Below are 19,103 nucleotides of genomic sequence, written 5' to 3'. Positions count from 1 at the left end.
GAGGTATTTACATGCGTTGACCAGCGGACGTAGGCACAAACGAATGGCATTGTCTCTCGCAGAAACATAACAGCGATACCCGGCAGAGAGTGGCGACACACGGCCAGAAACATCATATACAAGTGCATCGTTCGAAAACGGTGCGCACCTAAGGCTGTCGTACAAATGGTCCACGTTGGGCGGTGTGCGGAATAAAGAGCAGCGGGTGTGGTGCCGCGTCTTGGGAGTTCTCGTTTAGAACACCGCGTCTTTTCTTTCTCCCACAAATTGGACGCGTTACACGAGTGCTCCACATAAACGCCGAAACAGCTCGGTGCTTTGTCACTTTAGCTGCGCTTTGAGTGCGAAGCAAGCCGTAGCTTTTGACTCTATTGTACCGAACAACAGGGTGTCCCAGCCATGGAGCATGAAGATAGCAACAAATATTCTAACTCGGCATGCACTCTCCTATAATTAACGAAATATCAGTGAGGCATGGTTGAGTGACATTTAACTACGCTGTTTACAGGAGCGTAATGAATGAGTGCTCGTTTTTTTCCAGAGGGTGCAGACTAAAGCCCACGAAGTATAAGAACTTGGCGTGACTTGACTGCGATGCGCATCAGAAAATGCATACGTCCGCTGCTCTGGTTTAGCGGTTACGGAGCTCAGCTGCTCACCCCAAGGTCGCGAGTTTGATTCTGGTGGTGGTCGCATTTCTGTCGATGTGAAATGTTATATAGAGGCCGGTGTACTGTGCAATGTCAGGGCACGTTAAAGAACACGGCATGGTCGAAATTTCCGGGGCCTTGCACTTCGGCGTCTCTAATATATGATTTTTGGACGTAAAACATGAGATATATTATTATTATTATTATTATTATTATTATTATTATTATTATTATTATTATTATTATTATTATTATTATTATTATTATTATTATTATTATTATTATTATTATTATTATTATTATTATTATTATTATTATTATTATTATTATTATTAAAAACACATACAATTTGCTTCACAGAGCGCATCAGAAGCGCACGAACACGCACACAATTAACTAATTTCACAACTCAAATCTTTCATCGCCTTCGTTCCTGAACTAATTAAACAGCACCTTTGTCAAACCTGTTTTCATGGCAACACTAAAAATAAAGGCAAGAGAACAATACAGAAAGAAATGTTTGCATATATCATTAAATCGTTAAACGAAGCGGTCGTGTCAACGCCGGATATCAAAGCGAGACAGAACGAAGGTAATGTGTGCAAGAGAGAGCCGATCGAGACAAAAAAAAATTATACACAGGCCCAGCGGCGGGAACGACTTGACATTGCAGTTCGATTAATCAAGCGTTATTAATTAACTTGCCGGTGGTAGGGACAGTCATGCCTGCATTGCGCTGCACAGTTCCATGTGTGTCAAACCGCAGCACATTCCTCTCGCGTTCTGGCAGAGCGAACGTAAGGTTCGGCAAGTTCTGTCGGAACTCGCATTACTTGCGCCAACTCTGTTCTCTCTCTTTTTTTAGGAGTCCTTTATTGTGGTTTCTTCATGCGAGATATTTCCCCTCTGCGTGGCTGAAAATGGGTGTTGGTATTAAATGCAACAACACGACGAACGTGAAAACGAGTCGCGGTAGAGTGGAATTCTGAGGATGAGGGCCAAAAATCTTTTGACAAGAAAATATCGCGAAAGAATATGTTTCAGGATGCGGGTTATGAAACGAACCCCGATTTATGCTGGAAGCATACAGTATTGGATTAAAAATAAGGACTTTTGAGAGAGCGAGTTGTAGGGCTGTGGCACGTTGATTATATGGAGAGGGAGATGGGAGGCCGTCTTACGTGAACTCAATGATTCAGTGTATACGGAACCTAGTGAGCAATTGAAATATGCAAGAAACGTTGAGCCAGTCGCTAATTAAATTGTTCACTTTTGAAGGGCGGGGGGAATGCCTCACTCACTGCATTGTGACGTAGATCATACACTGGAACAATCACCCATATGCTTGTTAGGCGAGTAACAGTATTATAAGTGACACTTATTATACAGCAACCACACAGCTTCACGCATAAATACAAATGTACCGATGGCAGCCTGGCCAGTTTCATAGATTTGTGTTATTGGATCAAATTTTGTTATTCTGTATGAGCTCCATACTTGTTTTTTCGTGTACGTTGCAGCAACTGCACCTTTTTTTGTAGTTAGTATTACACTTTCTCGTGCTCATTCAGGTTCACGCCTGGGTTACTCTTAGTCGAAATCGTTATTGTATACTGTTGCCCTTCCACTTAATGTGTCACCTTGAGAACCGAAAGGTTTTCATAGAAAGTTAAAAATCTGTGGTGTTAATGGCGCCGTACATTATACCGACGAATCGGATCGTAGTGACGCACCAGTGACGCGAAATTGATCTATCGCGTCGCTTACGAACAACTACGTAGAAAACTAACAGAATGAACTAGTCAAAAGATAGCGCTGAAGAGCTCGTTTCACAGAAATTCCTGTGTTGGCGTAGACATCGGTGGTTTGGTTGGGAGCGAAAGGTCATCATCTTGCCCATGAAAAAAAAAATCAGGACGCCGATAAAATAAATAAAAATACCTTCGGTTGGAGGGATGATAGAACCTAGACCATCGGTGTAGCAAGCAGGTTCTCTACAACAGAGCGATGCGATCGCTTGAAGCTGCTTCGAAAAAAAAAGAACTTTGTGTGGCATATAGTGGAACGAGTTAGTTTACATGTTTAGTAATGCGTGGCAGAAGCGGCGAGTCGCACCAGGCGTTAAAACGTCAACTGCGCAATGGTGCGAGCTCTAAAGGCTGACACATTACAAAGCTCTCAGACATATGTGATCATCATCAGTGGCAGAAGATTCAACTTGCAGTAAGCTTTATAGGATAGTTTAAAATGGTCTTTGTTACGCGCACAACCAATAGTTTCCTTCTGGCATGGTTGAGGCATCCACCGAACCCAGAATCCCAGCCAGCAATTGAGAAGGTGATGGGAACAGTGCCCGATTACCCTATACCATCGTATTCTTGAAGGCAAAGCTCAAGGGTATTCGAAGTTTTTTTTTTCCAATGAATGTCGGCGATTACTGGTTCTTTGCTTTCCGCCAAACATTTCTGGTGTGCCAAAAAACTGTCATTCGAGCCCTATTTTGTGCTGTACAAGTCAACTAAAGATGACCCAGCCCCGTACAGCTGCCAATTCATTGGCTGAGGTATTCGGCTGCTGACCCGCAGGTCGCAGGATCGAATCCCGGTGCGGCGGCTGCATTTCTGATGGAGACGGAAATGTTGTAGGCCCGTGTGCTCAGATTTGGATGCACGTTAAAGAACCGCAGCTGGTCGAAATGTCCGGAGCCCTCCACTGTGGCGTCTCTCGTAATCATATGGTGGTTTTGGGACGTTCAACGACCCATATCAATCGAGTTTATGTTTTTTTTTGCCTCAGCATTAAGTTTTTATTCCTAAAAATCAGGTATGCCCATGGTGTTGTAGCTGCTATATGTATATTGGCTATGGGCCTACACTGCCTTTGGCTACTGCCTCAACAGTTTCTTTGGCCAAACTACTGTATGAATGAAAAATAAATGAAATTGTATCGAATTGAAATTGAACCTGATGTGGTGAAGTTATATCTGTTGCCCTCTGCTACGGCGTACCTCGTGATTGTATCGAGGCTTAGGCACGTAAAAGTTCTGCCATTATTATTATTATTATTATTATTATTATTATTATTATTATTATTATTATTATTATTATTATTATTATTATTATTATTATTATTATTATTATTATTATTATTATTATTATTATTATTATTATTATTATTATTATTATTATTATTATTATTATAGATGTTACCAGAAGGACAACCGTCTGCTCTTTGTAAGACCTAAGTATCCCGCGGTAAGTGTGCAGTATTTTTCCGAGGTTACCGGCTGGCTATGACCGAATGTACTATCGTGAGCAATATGAGCTCGAACACGCGAGCCCGTGGTGAATAGCCTGAGAACCGCGATAACGTGATACGAGGATGGCGCTACCGAAACAGGAGGGGAAAGGAGGGGCACTGTTCCACTGTCGGTTGGCACTCCCCCATCGCTATAGCGTTGCGGGCGAACGGCAGATGATTGCGTGCAATCTGCCCCTAGCGATAATAACACGAATAAAAACGCACAAGAAACAATGTGAGTGAAAGGCGGGTATCAAAACGTGCAGACAACACCACCTGCGTATAATACAGGCATGGCATCACGGCAGCCTACATCAAAGCCGAAACCTCAGCATAACCTGGTGGGTCGTTTGGTGTGGCCGTGCGCGTTATGCGAGTTCATATCACCACTGCCAGCCACTAACATCCTATAAGCCACCGCTATGCAGACATAGAGTTTCATAAAATTAACTAGAGGGGACTCTGTCGCTGCAATCGTTCAGCGGCCATGGAAATGATGGGTAGTACACACATTTGCCTAGTCTTCGTACTTGCGGCTTCGTTTATTGCTGTGTTTCGGTTTTGTTTTGAAAGAATGATTTAACCCTTTTCAACTTTGTGATCCAATTTGGAAAGGTAAGTCTAATAGAATAAGGTGGTGAAGCGAAACCGCTGAACATTTGCAGATTTTTGTTTCGTGAGAAAACAGCTCCAAGCCACATGAACACCATCATCATCATCATCATCATCATCATCATCATCATCATCATCAGCCTGACTACGTTCACTGCAGGACAAAGCGCTCTCCCATGTTCTGCCAGTAAACTCGGTCCTGTGCTTGCTGCTGCCAATTTATACCCGCAAACTTCTTAATCTCATCTGCCCACCTAACCTTCTGTCTCCCCCTAACCTGCTTTCCTTCTCTGGGAATCCAGTTAGTTACCCTTAACGACCAGCGGTTATCCTGTCCACGCCCTACATGCCCAGCCAATGTCCATTTCTTCTTCTTGATTTCAGCTATGATATCCTTAACCCCCGTTTGTTCCCTAATCCACTCTGCTCTCTTCTTGTCTCTTAAGGTTACACCTACCATTTTTCTTTCTTTTGCTCGCTGCGTCGTCCTCAATTTAAGCTGAACCTTATTTGTAAGTCTCCAGGTTTCTGCTCCGTAGCTAAGTACCGGCAAGTTACAGCTCTTATATACCTTTCTCTTGAGGGATAGTGGTAATTTACCTGTCATAACTCGAGAGTGCTTGCCAAACGTGCTCCACTCCATTGTTATTCTTCTAGTTACTTCAATCTCGTGGTTCGGCTCCGCGGTTATTACCTGCCCTAAGTAGACATAGTCTTTTACAACTTGAAGTGCACTATTACCTATCTCGTAGCGCTGCTCTTTTCCGAGGTTGTTGTACATTACTTTCGTTTTCCGCAGATTCATTTTAAGACCCACCTTTCTGCTCTCCTTGTCTAACTCTGTAATCATGAGTTGCAATTCGTCCCCTGAGTTACTCAGCAATGCAATGTCATCGGTGAAGCGCAGGTTACTAAGGTACTCTCCATTAACTCTTATCCCTATCTGTTTTCATTCTAGGCTTCTGAAAACCTCCTTTAAGTACGCGGTAAATAGCATTGAAGAGATTGTGTTCCCCTGCCTTACACCCTTCTTGATTGGTATTCTGTTGCTTTTTTTATGAACCACTACGGTAGCAGTTGATCCCCTGTAGATTTCTTCCAGGATGTTTATATATACTTCATCGACGCCCTGATTACGCAGTGTCTGCATGACGGCTGATATTTCTACTGAATCAAACGCCTTCTCGTAATCTATGAAGGCTATGTATAGTGGTTGGTTATATTCTGAGCATTTCTCTATTACCTGATTGATAGTATGAATGCGGTCGATTGTTGAGTAGCCTGTTTGAAATCCTGCTTGTTCCTTTGGTTGATTGAATTCTAATGTTTTCTTTACTCTGTTAGCAATTACTTTTGTAAATAGCTTGTATACTACAGAGAGCAAGCTCATCGGCCTGTAATTCTTGAAGTCCTTGTCATCTCCTTTCTTATGTATTAAGATGATGTTAGCGTTCTTCCAAGACCCTGGTACTCTTCCCGTCAGGAGACACCTCGTAAACAGGGTGGCTAGTTTTTCTAACACAATCTGTCCTCCGTCTTTTAGCAGATCTGATGTTACCTGATCCTCACCAGCAGCTTTGCCTCTTTGCATGCTCTCCAAAGCTTTTCTGACTTCTTCTATTATTACTGGTGGGGTGTCGTCTGGGTTACTGCTAGTTCTTATAGTATTAAAGTCGTGGTTGTACCGGCTACTGTACAGATCTCTGTAAAACTCCTCCGCTATTTTAACTATCCTATTCATATTGGTAGTTATTTTGCCTTCTTTGTCCCTTAGTGCATACATCCGATTTTTCCCTATCCCAAGTTTACTCTTCACTGCTTTGACGCTTCCTCCATTTTTCAGAGCGTGTTCAATTCTCTCCATGTTATACCTTCCTGCGTCGGATACCTTACGCCTATTAATCAACTTTGAAAGCTCTGCCAGTTCTATTTGGTCTGTTAAACTGGAGACTTTCATGATTTGACGCTTCTTAATGAGATTCTTCGTTTCCTGGGAAAGCTTGCCAGTGTCCTGTCTAACTGCCCTTCCTCCAACTTCCACTGCACACTCAGTATTGATACTTGTCAGATCATCATTCATTGTATCTATGCTAAGGTTGGTTTCCTCACTAAGAGCCGAGTACATGTTCTGAAGCGAGACTCTGAATTCCTGTACATTCCCTCTCAGTGCTAGCTCATTGATTGGCTTCTTGCGTATCAGTTTCTGTCGTTACTTTCTCAAGTCTAGGCGAATTCGAGACCGTACCATTCTATGGTCACTGCATCGTACCTTGCCAACCACTTCCACATCCTGCACGATGCCTGGGTGTGCACTCACGAACACATACGGAGCCAAAGGCAGGCTAGAATACGAAGATTAGACAAATGTATATATTATAATGGAAATGCCATTAACCCTTTTGATTATCTGTTCACACCAACGTACGTCGCTAATCGCCAAGACCATTGACGAAAAATATTAGAATACCGCTACAAAACCCACTCTTTCTGTAGTTCTTTTTTCGTAAAATCAATACAGGAATGGAACCGTCCACCGCATGATCTCGTCAATGAAACTCATAATAAATCCTTTTTTTTTTATTCCTTGTAACAACTCCTACAATATCACTGCCACTAAGAATGGTTTGCTGTCTCGAAGCATGTGGGTGTTTACAAATGCATGACTGTGACGTTGTTTTCGCTCACCAATATTCGAGTTTTTTTTTCTTCTCTTAAAATATTTTGAGTGCTGTTTCATTTGATGAATCTATTGTTTCGATTGAAAACTATGTAGTCAAGTTATTATGTGTACCTCCCCTACGTAATGCCTCACGGCGATGTAGGTGAAATGTAAATAAAATAAATAAAGATATGTGTGTACTACCTATCATTCCCATACTCGCTGAAGCATCGTGCGTTTCAGCTCTAGTAGAGACTAGCGCCAGAGTTCCCTCTAGTGCATATTAGGAAACTTCATGTGTGCAGTAACAATACCAAGGCGGGAGTACGAAGAGATACCAGAAGCACGCCGCCCTTTCCACTTTGCTTCCGAGAACGCCTGCTTCGAATCAGCCCATGTAGAATGCGAGGTCGTTCGCCACGCACTTACGTGTTCAAACTCACATTGCTCACGATAATACACGCCACCTCATGAACTTTCCGCTTATTGCTTCGAAAGACCACTATATAGAGTGCCACATGACACGACTACAGACACAAACTGCCTTCGCTTGTACGCTTATAACATTCGCCGTGTGTTCGCACACGCGCATCAGCTATCGCGATAATCTGCGAAGATTTGCAAAATGCTTCGTTCACCCTTCTATCACCCCGCCGTGGTGGTCTAGTGGCTCAGGTACTCGGCTGCGGACACACAGATTGTGGGATCGAATCCCGGCTGCGGCGGTTGCATTTCCGATGGAGGCGGAAATGCTGTATAGGCCCATGTGCTCAGATTTGGGTGCACGTTCAAGAACCCCAGGTGGTCAAAATTTTCGGAGCCCTTAACTACGGCGTTCCTCATAATCATAAGGTGGTGTTGGGACGTTAAACTGCACATATCAATCAATTATTCATGCTTCTATCTCTGGCGCAAATTTTCTGCATGTGGAGGTCAGACGATATCATGAAGCGAGCAAGCGCAAGCATGGGAATGTATCTTATGCTCTAATATAGTCGCAATATGTTGTAATATTTCCCACATTGTTATGTAATAAAAGTTAACCGGCAAAGACCTCTCCTCTTTGCCGCTCAATATCTACAGAAACGCGGCGCTTCCATCCATGGGCTCTAATAATATTCTGTGACATCTATTCTTTGTTGGAACCAAATTCGTAATGCTGACTCAGGGAACGCGAACGTTCACGTAACTACCTCGCGTGCATAGAAGTCCATCGCGGTGATTTCAGAAGGGGCGTCCACACTTCGTCCACCAGGGTGTTGATTTATATTTGATAGAATCTTTAAACTTTGACAGTACAATTTAGCGCCTCTCCCTCAATGTGGTCGGTTGAACAAAGAGGCGAAGATTACTCTTGAAATTCAAATTTAATGTTTAATAAGCCCGCACCTATGAAGGTTTCATCTAATAATTTAGCGAGTAATAGATGTATGCTCTAGGAAACATTGTGGAAGTGGCAGTAGGCTCTAGGTAAATATTCTTAAAATTAATATTCTTAAAATTGCTATGATTATTCGAGCGTAAACCCTAACCGTGCCGCAAAAAACGAAACCGCACTGTTGCGGTAAAGCGTTCAGTTATATGAGATCAACGCTGCTGTAGTACCAATAAATTTTGTCGTAAGTTTGGGGACGCATGGTTCGAAAGTTCGCTATTCATTCGGTGTATGAGTTTCAAAATTATCAACTATCAATGCTAAACCGCAAGCTTGAGTAGCAATGATCAAAATTTGCTTCTGACTTTTCTCGCAGATATTGTGCATGATCTAAATTGACTGCGATTTCACCACATGTCACGGGTGTTACAGAAAAAAAAACATTGTGCTGCAAAAAAGAGAGAACAAATTACGAAATGGACGTCAACAAATGAACGTTTACAACTGTCCTCCTTTTACTTGCTGACGTTCGCAAAAAAGAAACATGCAAAAAAGAAACATGCAAATCAGCGCAAGCGATCACCGCTGGACCGCAGTCTACAATACAGCAGCGCCCCGTTGTGTGACGCGCATGGCCATTCATTAGGCGAGGCAGCAGCCGCGATAGGAGGTATCCTCGAATGCACTTTCGGTTAGCGCGCGCTTTGAGCTCATATTTGTCGACGTGGCAAAGCGAAACAGTCAGCCGGAGAAGCGCACGTTTCAACAACTCTGCAACGCTATATCTTTTAGCGTGAATGAATGCACGTATATTGCACGAATGAATGCCTGAGGAACGCGTCCTTGTAGAGGCTCTGAGCTTTGTCTTACTGCACGAGCATATAGCTGTGATTGCACCGAGGCCAACTACACCACCTTGCTGAAATTGTGGCCCATTGTTTACGCCACGTGGTTCATAAGCTAGGGCAGCCAGAGTACGGCTTGCGCGAAGCTGTGAAGCGGAAAGGCGTCCCGCTTACGCGTGGTGGAAAAATCGGTTTCAGACTGTTTTTCTTTTTTCCTGGGTTTTTTGTTTGTTTGTTTGTTTGTTTGTTTGTTTGTTTGTTTGTTTGTTTGTTTGTTTGTTTGTTTGTTTGTTTGTTTGTTTGTTTGTTTGTTTGTTTGTTTGTTTGTTTGTTTGTTTTGGGGTCACGGCGTTGTCTTTCAGCCGCTGCAAAGAATTGATGGTTTGATAGCATCCGACAACTGCCACCAAATGTAAGTGGTAGAAGGTCGATGGCAGGTATACGACGACTTTCTCTACGGTATCTGACACCCCACCGTCGTCCACAACCGATCATATCCAATTAGGAGACGCGTTCTTAGAGACAGAACGAAGGTTTATTTACATGGAGAAAGAGAAAATGCTGTACATAAATTCAGCAAGTATGTCCAAAATGTCTTCGGCTTTTATAGCCCGCCGTTTCCTTACACGGCAGTCCGAAGAAGGCGGTGACCAAGATTGCCGCGAATCAGGTGACGTGAAGTCTCAGTGCTCCACCCACCAGAAAGGGTACAGACATTGGATCACTCGGCTGATGAGGAACACGGGTGAAAATGTCCAATCGGTAGAACGAGTGCCCCACACAATGACGCACCCTGTTCACGCCTTGAAGACATCGCAGGGCGAGGAGGTAGAGTTCGGTGGAGGGAAGAGTTGAGCTCCTCTGTGGGGAAGATGGCCGCTGACACGAACGTCAGCAACGGCCCATGGCTGCGTTCAGCTAGACTGTTCCAGAAGAATTTTGAACACGGCAGTCCAGGGGCTCGATCACTCAGAACTGCTACTTCGACATCTTCCCACGCTTCCGAACTGTTGGTTCTTTGTCACGACCTTGCCAAGTGATGCCGCCTGGCGCTCTTCGACCTCGCTCCACAAAAAAAGTCGTTCGCGAAGCTTTCGTCAAGCTAATCGTAAGCCAACCACAGCGAACTGCCTGCTTGCCCATCGGCAGGACAGCGTCATGCATGGTGCTTCCGACCGGGGGGCCGATATGGGGTTAGAGTGTTCTTGCGGACCATCTCACGCACAATATTGTATGCTAAGACGAACCACCTGGCCACACGTAACACCGCTTACGTGGCAAAGTGAGTGGACTTTCGGCGAGTTCTGCCGCTTTCGCCCGCTTCGAGGCCAAATGCAAACGCGCCTTTTCTGAACGCGTTCACTTGATGCCGACAAATGTAGTATTGAGACATCGAGAAAGAAAGTGTTGAAGTAATGCAGTTTCGTGAATAAAAGAACCTTGCCAATTAGAACCTTGCCCAAAAACAATGATTTTCTATTCACGCACTCGCTTAATTTTTCTGTGTGCCTTCCAGTACTCTTACATATGAAGTTATCTTTTTACTGACAATAAGTTTCTTGCTTGCAATATCTATTAGTGCAAAAAGAGATAAAATACAATTTACGTTTTCTTTAAGGTGCGTCTCTAAAGTTCTGGCGCTTGCTTTTGTTACATGTGGTGTTCGATATATTGCGTAAGGAGACCCCTCCGAAGAATGAGCGGTGATCTGAAAAAATACGTAGCTTCAACTGATCTCCTATATGCACGTTTGTTTCAGACATATATACACAGGAAATACGTCTCGCCCCACCTCGTTGGTCTAGTGGCTAAGGTACTGGGCTGCTGATCGAATCTCGGCTGCGGCGGCTGCATTTTCGATGGCGGCGAAAACGCTGTAGGCCCGTGTGCTTTTTTTTATTGATATGATATATAAAGAGATGCTGGCACACAAGTGTGGTGCCGGCTACTCCTTAGCCCTTGAGTGAAAGTTGAACACATATCTTAATAAGAGAAAATACATAAAGCATTCCATGGGAAGTACTACACTTCGAGCACAAATATGCAACAATACATTTATGCGCACATATCCCAACATAGTGATAAGGAAATGTTCGGAAGTCAATGAATAAAGTCTCTAATGATGTCCTTCGTTAACATTCAATCCAACCAGCACAAATCAGCAGACCACATGGCTGGTCCTTAGGGAGATGTATTCGCTCGTGTGAAGATAACAGTCGACAGGTCATTCACTTCAGCACACGCATATGATTGGTGGCATATGATACTGCGGATAATAAGTACGACATGTGTTATACAAATGAAAGTTCGTTATTTCTTGGTACTGGCCAGCAATTCCGCTGTATTGTAAAAAACGTTTTAACGCTTTTAAGGCGTACATCTGTAAAACTCCTGTTGGCCACGAGCCCAGAAATTTCCTGATACTGAACGGTTTGTGGTCTAATGCCAACAGTTCCGGTTTAAGACCGCGTCTTGGCGTGTCATGATGGGGACAGTAGATGAGAAGGTGACATACGCCTTCATCTATAAATCCACTTTTATACTCGGGAGTTTCAGCTCTGCTTAGATTTAGGTACACGTTAAACAATGCCAGGTAGTCAAAATTACCCCCCCCCCTCCCGCCACCCCTAAAAACAATTTCTTACGCCGCTGACTGTACGCCACTAGCCGTTGCGCTGTTTCATCCGTATCCGCTAATTGGAGCTTGCTGAATTTTTTCTTTGTCATTTGATAGTGCGCATTATCGGTACTTCGCAATATTTGTAAATTTATGTATACCTGCCGTAACAGCAGGAATCGCGCCTGGTTCATTAAGACTCACAACACACTCAAGCAGCAAGTTTTCTTAAATGCATTCGCCTTGACAGTGCGCTGCGGGCCTTTTACAGCGCGTGTGTGAATGCAGCTATACGGTGTGATCCGTTAGAGTGGAAATTTCCCAAGACTAAAAATTGCTTCCAGTGACAGCCCCGGAAGCTGTGCGCTCGTCGAAGTGCGCTCATCGAAGTGCGCTCGTCAAAGCGCGCTCGTCAAAGTGCACACGCTTTCACCCGCCACATTGTTAGCTCCTTCGTCTTGACACGTCTACCGTGACCCCTCACGTGGGTGGAAAGAGCAAGCCGTTGCTTCGAACGTTGCAACAACTACCTTGCAGAGCTTGAAGGGACACTAAATCGAAACAATGAATTTGTCTAGATTGATTAAGTGTACTAAAGGGAAACAATGAATTTGTTTAGATTGATTAAGTGTTTTCTGAGAACTGTAATGTCGTCATTTTTATCGGAAGTTCACTACCACAGGAGAAATTAAGGTCAAAGTACCATTTTTAAATTTCGCACTGAAATCTGTGTGCATGACGTCATGAATTTTGAAGTTCTATTCCGTTCTAAGTGTTTCGCTGTTAAGAGGTTGAGGTCCGTATTGTTTCGGCTACTTTATATCAATACGTTCTGCAACGAAAAAAAACTATAAAAGATTAATACTGAACGGTACTCAATAATGAACAAACACGCACACAAAAAAAGTAATATCCCACTGAAACCGGTTGAAATATCACGGAAATGTATACTTAGCTTGTAGCTGTTCACACAGTCATGTGTTCACACGCACACCTTTCTTTTCTACTGTCAGTATACGCACTAACAGATCATTTCGTGTATGTCAACCCGTGACTGTCTAACGCAGGCGCTTATCCAGCCCGGTCTTCGCTAAGAAGTGTGTGAGGAAGATGTTCGCCTTTTTCTGAAGATGCACATCAGGAAATGGTATATTGTTTGTACTTTGCAGACATGGGCTCGAAGAAACTTTTTCGAAATTCGGTATGTGAAGTCTCCTGCCCCATCAGCCGACATTGTGCTTCATTTAGACCTGTTCCGAACTACGCAGGCATTAGTAAAAACTGTGGAAATATATAATGTGACGGCGCTTGGTGCAAGAATTTAAAGGTGGCTTCGGTACCTGCATTTTTGCTTTGCGCGTTTCTTCACCTACCAAGCGCCTTCTAGCGGCGAGCGTGGTGATTTTAGAATAGTGCATAGATAATTTACTAATAACAACACATTTTTCTCTTCAGTGTCCTTTTAACATGTTTTTCGTGAGAATGCGATATCAGTGGCTCATGTGCGCTCAAAATGCGTTTATACGGAGGTAAGAACAGCGTCTCGTCGGTGGTCACAAAGGCTACATCGATTTCCGAAGTTGCCATTTAGTAAATAGCGTTCAGTACTCTTTCTTACGTAAGGGGCAAGGCCCAGTGGTATAAGCCAAAGGACACCCATAATGTCGTCAGTAGCTCTAGCACCCTTCTGCATCGCTTATGGCTAGGAGGGGCATTTACAAAATCTTATTCCTGTGTCATAGGAATGGCCGACAACGCTCTCTGTGATGCCTGTCCTTGCGAAGAGACGCTACACCACATCCTGTGTGACTGTCCGTTGTATGACATCCAGAGAGAGTCACTGGCGTCCGTTCTTGGGCGCATCGACAACAGCCAAATGTATGAGGACACTATTCTGTCAAGTGCCCGAGAGAAGACATTGCAACAGAAGGCGACCAAAGCTCTGTTGAAATTCCTACGCGACACGGACTTGAACAAGCGGCTGTAACGGCAATGTCACACACCGCGAAAGACAAGACTGGACAATGAGTGAGCACGCGTGTGCTGCCGAATGTGCTTTGTTTATCTCTCTTCCCTCTCTGCTCTCTATCTTTCATCTCCCCCATCCCCCTCCCATGCGCTGGGTAGCAAACCGGCTGCCTGTAGGCTGGTTTAACCTCCCTGCCGTTCTTTTGCTCCTATTTTCCTTCCTTCCAGTGCATGTTAGGAGCAGCCAGAGTTGGTTCTTCCCGAGTATTTCATCATTCAGTTTTTAAACGTTAGATCTGTAAACAAAGACACTCGGAATAAGTCGCAGTCTCTCTGTAAGCGCTTTCTGGTATTGGAGTACTCTTGTGTCGCGCCAGGCAGCGCCGGCACTTCCGAGCTGCCCTGGACGGCGTCGTCTGATACCCTTGAGAAACAGCGAAGCGCAGCGGGGGAACCTTCATTCGATTTCGAGTTGCGCCAGTGAGGACGACGTATGAGATGGATATGGCGGAGGAAGAAGGCACAGGCAAAAATGCCTGCCCGCCTTCATTCCTGGCCCCGAGCGCACCTGCCCTGGCTTCGCGTGACGTCACGCGTGACGACACAGGCGACGTTCTTCTTGCCTCCCCGCGGCCACGACCAAGGCGGCACCCCGCGTCGGCAGCCGCAAACATTGATCGCAGTGTGCCGACTGACTCGCTCGGCCTCGGACGGGGGTCGGTGACGCTGTCGTCGTTCCTTCGACTGAGATAGGGGCTTCTCCGCATAGCAGAGTCCGCTATCCCGCGCCTCTTCCTTCGCTCGCCTTCGGCGGCGGCGACAGCGAGCGTCGGTGCTGCTGGCCGGCTGGAATGCCAAGCGCCTGGCTACGCGACACAGCGCGCGCTCTTCTCTGACACATTCGTTTCGTGTCGTACAGTGTGCGATACTGTATGCTCCTGCCCCGTGTCACGGCACCGTCTGCGACTCTGAAGCACCACCGGGCAGTGGGAAGCGGTGAACGTGCACGCTTTACGCTCCAACGTCCGCGCACTCTCGGATAACACCTTCTTTCGGGGGGTCCTCTTCGTACACTACGGACTACAATATTTGTGATCTTTCTTCTCACCTGAGTGCTGCTGAAATTCCATTGGGGCTGCTCGTCTACTCGCGCAGATGTGAACACCACGGAGTTATTTTGGATTAACGTAAATGTTTCTCATTTGCTTGCGTAGCCCCTCGAATGACCATTGGGATTACCGCAAGCATGATGATTCAGGAATTATTGTTATCTTGCGGAGTGCGCCTAAGCTACATTGATGACGGTGGTCAGTGAAAGCCTGTTCCGTCCGTGAAACGCGGAATAGCGCCTGTTTTTCTGAGTGTCTAACTGTCACGTGATCGACGATCGGCGTACCCTGTCACTTCCATACAAGTTATCCATCCCTGCTACGCGAGGTCAACCCGTGCAGTTCTGCATTAGACCTAGGCAATTCGCTTGCCCTGCAAGCCCGTTGCCCCCTTTTTTTGTACGAGTGCTCCAACTGAAGAGGTCGTGAAAAGATTGTGTTGAACTTCGCGTTGTGGATCAGTTCAATTTGCAGCATTTTTTTGGTGACTAAAGCACGATTGGATAACACCATGAGGCGGGTGATCCTGGAATCAGTTTTGCTGTGCCTCGTCGTCGGGCTTGAAGTGAAGGGGAGGAAGCATGTGACGGAGATGGCACCCACGGCGACCAATGCATCTGTGTTCCTGCCCGGACCAGGTACGTGACCCTCCAGCACACTTATCTATTCACTCGTTGTACACTTCTGCATACACATATTTAGTCACACTAGTATCTGCATTATTCTCTAGCATCCCTGAACTGTAGTTGTGCGCCTATCTGGCGAAACCTTTCTTAGAAATGCGCAAAGCGCTTGAAAATTTGCTTGCATTTAGTGCTGCATTTCAGTCTCAAAGATCACTTCTCGAAGATGGCATAAATAAGTCTAGTATAAGATAGGTAATCGTGCACTTCAAGTTGTAGAAGACTATGTCTACTTAGGGCAGGTAATAACCGCGGAGTGAAACCACGAGATTGAAGTAACTAGAAGAATAAGAATGGGGTGGACCACATTTGGCAAGCACTCTCAAATTATGACAGGTAGATTGCCACAATCCCTTAAGAGGAAGGTATATAACAGCTGTATCTTGCCGGTACTTAGCTACGGAGCAGAAACCTGGAGACTTACAAAGAGGGTTCAGCTTAAATTGAGGACGACGCAGCGAGCAATGGAAAGAAAAATGGTAGGTGTAACCTTAGACAAAAAGGGAACAGAGTGGATTAGGGAACAAACAGGGGTTAAGGATATTATAGTTGAAATCAAGAAAAGAAAATGGACATGGGCCAGGGATGTAGCGTGTAGACAGGATAACCGCTGGTCATTAAGGGTAACTAACTGGATTCCCAAAGAAGGCAAGTGAGTTAGGGGGAGACAGAAGGTTAGGTGGGCAGATGAGATTAAGAAGTTTGCGGGTATAAATTGGCAGCAGCAAGCACACGACCGGGTTAACTGGCGGAACATGGGAGAGGCCTTTGTCCTGCAGTGGACGTAGTCAGGCTGATGATGATGATATCATTAGATACCATATTAGTCGGGACAAGACGTGGTTATCTCAAGAAATGGAGCATGTCAGCCACTACACTAAAATATTTGATCTCTAGCCTGGATCCGCGACTGCTGCACATATTCTTGCGTATAGCTGTCGTTGTGGGACAGAAACAGTCTCATCTACAGTTCACTCCTTCTTACTCGAAACCTCTTCTTAGACTAGTTGAATACGTATATGCATTGTTGTATATTCGTAAGTTATAACTTCTTTCGTGGTTGCCGGTAACGTGGGTCTGCCTACTCATTGTCGCTGCCATTGGGCAGTTAGTATGACACATTCCTGAAAGATGCCTCTTCTGTCGTACCACCTTCACGACCTGTATAGCAGCACGTGCTTGAAAACATTCCCGGAGTTTCACTCGGTCAGAGAGAGCACCATGAATGAGTATCTTGGTCGACATCAGAACGTATGTTTAGTGTTAGATCAGATACTTGCCTGTCAGAAAAAGAACTCGAGACTTTGTAGGCATGACGGTACGGTACCAAGTGATGGCCATGTTAAAACGTGTCTAAATGGGTGCTTATAACGACGGGAGTAAGAAAAAGCACAGCAAGTACATACAACGTTCTTATAAGTAGTCTTCTTTTCCTTCCAAGCCTTCACTAGTCTATGCGAGGCACAAGTCAGCTTTATAGTATACAAAGTATTTTACATAGCCAGCAGCAGCTGTGAAAATACGAAGTAATATGACTGGATATGGCTAGTTCAAATTATTATGATTCTGCTAAAAACTGTCTTTTTATTTTCTGCGCGTATCATGTGGTTCAGGAACAGTTAAAAGGTACAGAATGTATTTGCTTTTAATATTTTACATGCTAATTAAATCTGCGTAGCTGCTGCTGCTAGTTTATAATTTTTGGCGCACTGCTGCTACTAAAATATGACAGATTGTAATTAAGACGTAAAATCCCAGTGCAATGCAGGAAGTTTACGGAAAACGTGACTGCATAGGCTGGACCCGTCTCGTCGACTTCGGCTTTCATCCGGACTCGACTTGAAACAACGGTGCTTTGCCGGCTGTGACTTGGTGTCGCTTTCACCAATTTCTTTTGCCTTCCAAATCGGCATAGAAGACAGTGCCGCTTTGCGATAATTGCGGCAGTGATGAAACGATAAAGCACCTTCTGTGTCACTGACCTCCCTACAGTGCGCACGAATTGCCGCTAGCTGCTGCTTTAGCCCGGCTTGGTGACAGACCCTTATCAGAACAGTCAGTGGCCGAATGGCGACACGATCCGTTTTCGCACAGAAAATCAGTCGAGGCCTTGTTTAACTTCTTTTGTGGTAGTGGCCTATTGAAAAGGCTATAGCACCCCCACTCTCTTTTTTTATTTAGCGCGTCTACTTCTTTGTCCGCTTATCATCTTTCCTCCTCTATCCCCCTCCCCTTAATGTAGGGTAGCAAACCGAATGCTACTATTCTGGTTGACCTCCCTGCCTCTCTCTAAATTTATTATCTCTCTTAAAATGCAGTAAAGGTCACATGAAGCTAATAATTTGTGGAATTTCACGAGTCGAAACTACGAAAGGATTTTAAGGCACGCCGTAGTGTACGGCCCCGTAATTTCGACCATGCATTTGGCGTTCTGTCGTCACACAGTACAGTGGCATTTAACATGTCATCTTCATCGCAATACGAACGCCGTGGTCGGGACTGAACCGAGAAATTTTGTGGTCGATATAAGGCCACCAATTCACTTCTGTGGTGGACCTCAGTTGAAGTCAGGCGTTCGCCCTGTGTTAGCTCTTTCTTTCTCGTGTCGTTATACGCGATACTATAAAAACGCGCTACCCTGCTGGTAACAAAATAATTCTGAGCTCACAAGCAAGACAATATTTTTTTAAAAAAAGCAAGAAAAAAAACGGGCCAGAAGCTAAGCAAAGTTCTTTCTTTTTTTTTTTTCATCACACGAGAAATACTGCGACTGCAAGTCAATCTTCGTGACCGCGCTATGAAAACATTTCGGCTAGGGCACCAACGCCCCGATACAATCTGGCCAATGAAGAAAGCGCAGTGTTGGGCTATCTGAAGCCTGGAAGCTGACAGAGGCGAATGATTCGTAATAATGAACTGAAAGAACTATGAAAACAAAATACATTTTCTTTCAAACGTTGATTTGCACTTTCAGACGGTGAAGTACGGCTTTGCTTGAAGCTGTGAAAGTCAGTCGGTCAACTATTTGTATATGCTGAGAACGAATGGACTTGTTGTCTCACGCTGCGACGTCCAGAGCTTACGGATCGCACAAGTTCACGAAGGTGGTCATCTTCTGTGGCCCGTCGTTTCTTTTGCTTCATGACCTGTAGTGGGATACAACTTAGATAGTCGGGAGAGGGCTCGCGCAGACGACTGGAGCACGGCATCCAATCACTTTCACGACACACGAAATATTCGCAGCCATGCAATTCTCCCCTTATCCCTTCCTCAGTGCAGGGCAGC

The 19,103-nt window shown here is 44.8% G+C and overlaps 1 protein-coding gene across 1 annotated transcript in view; it reads left to right on the top strand.

Annotated features, from left to right (window-relative positions):
- Positions 1 to 15,255: 15,255 nt before the first annotated feature.
- Positions 15,256 to 19,103, top strand: part of LOC119185044 (neurotrimin-like) — a 166,561-nt gene continuing 162,713 nt past the window's right edge. Inside the window, exon 1 of the mRNA XM_037434180.2 lies at positions 15,256 to 15,773. Coding sequence (XP_037290077.2) covers positions 15,647 to 15,773 — 127 coding nt within the window. The 5' untranslated portion in view covers positions 15,256 to 15,646. The remainder of the gene's footprint in view (positions 15,774 to 19,103) is intronic.

Source organism: Rhipicephalus microplus, chromosome 1 (genome assembly GCF_043290135.1).
Source record: "Rhipicephalus microplus isolate Deutch F79 chromosome 1, USDA_Rmic, whole genome shotgun sequence".
In the NCBI taxonomy this organism is placed as follows: domain Eukaryota; kingdom Metazoa; phylum Arthropoda; class Arachnida; order Ixodida; family Ixodidae; genus Rhipicephalus; species Rhipicephalus microplus.
The sequence above is the reverse complement of the archived record's forward strand: the minus strand, read 5'-3'. Positions and strand labels throughout refer to the sequence as shown.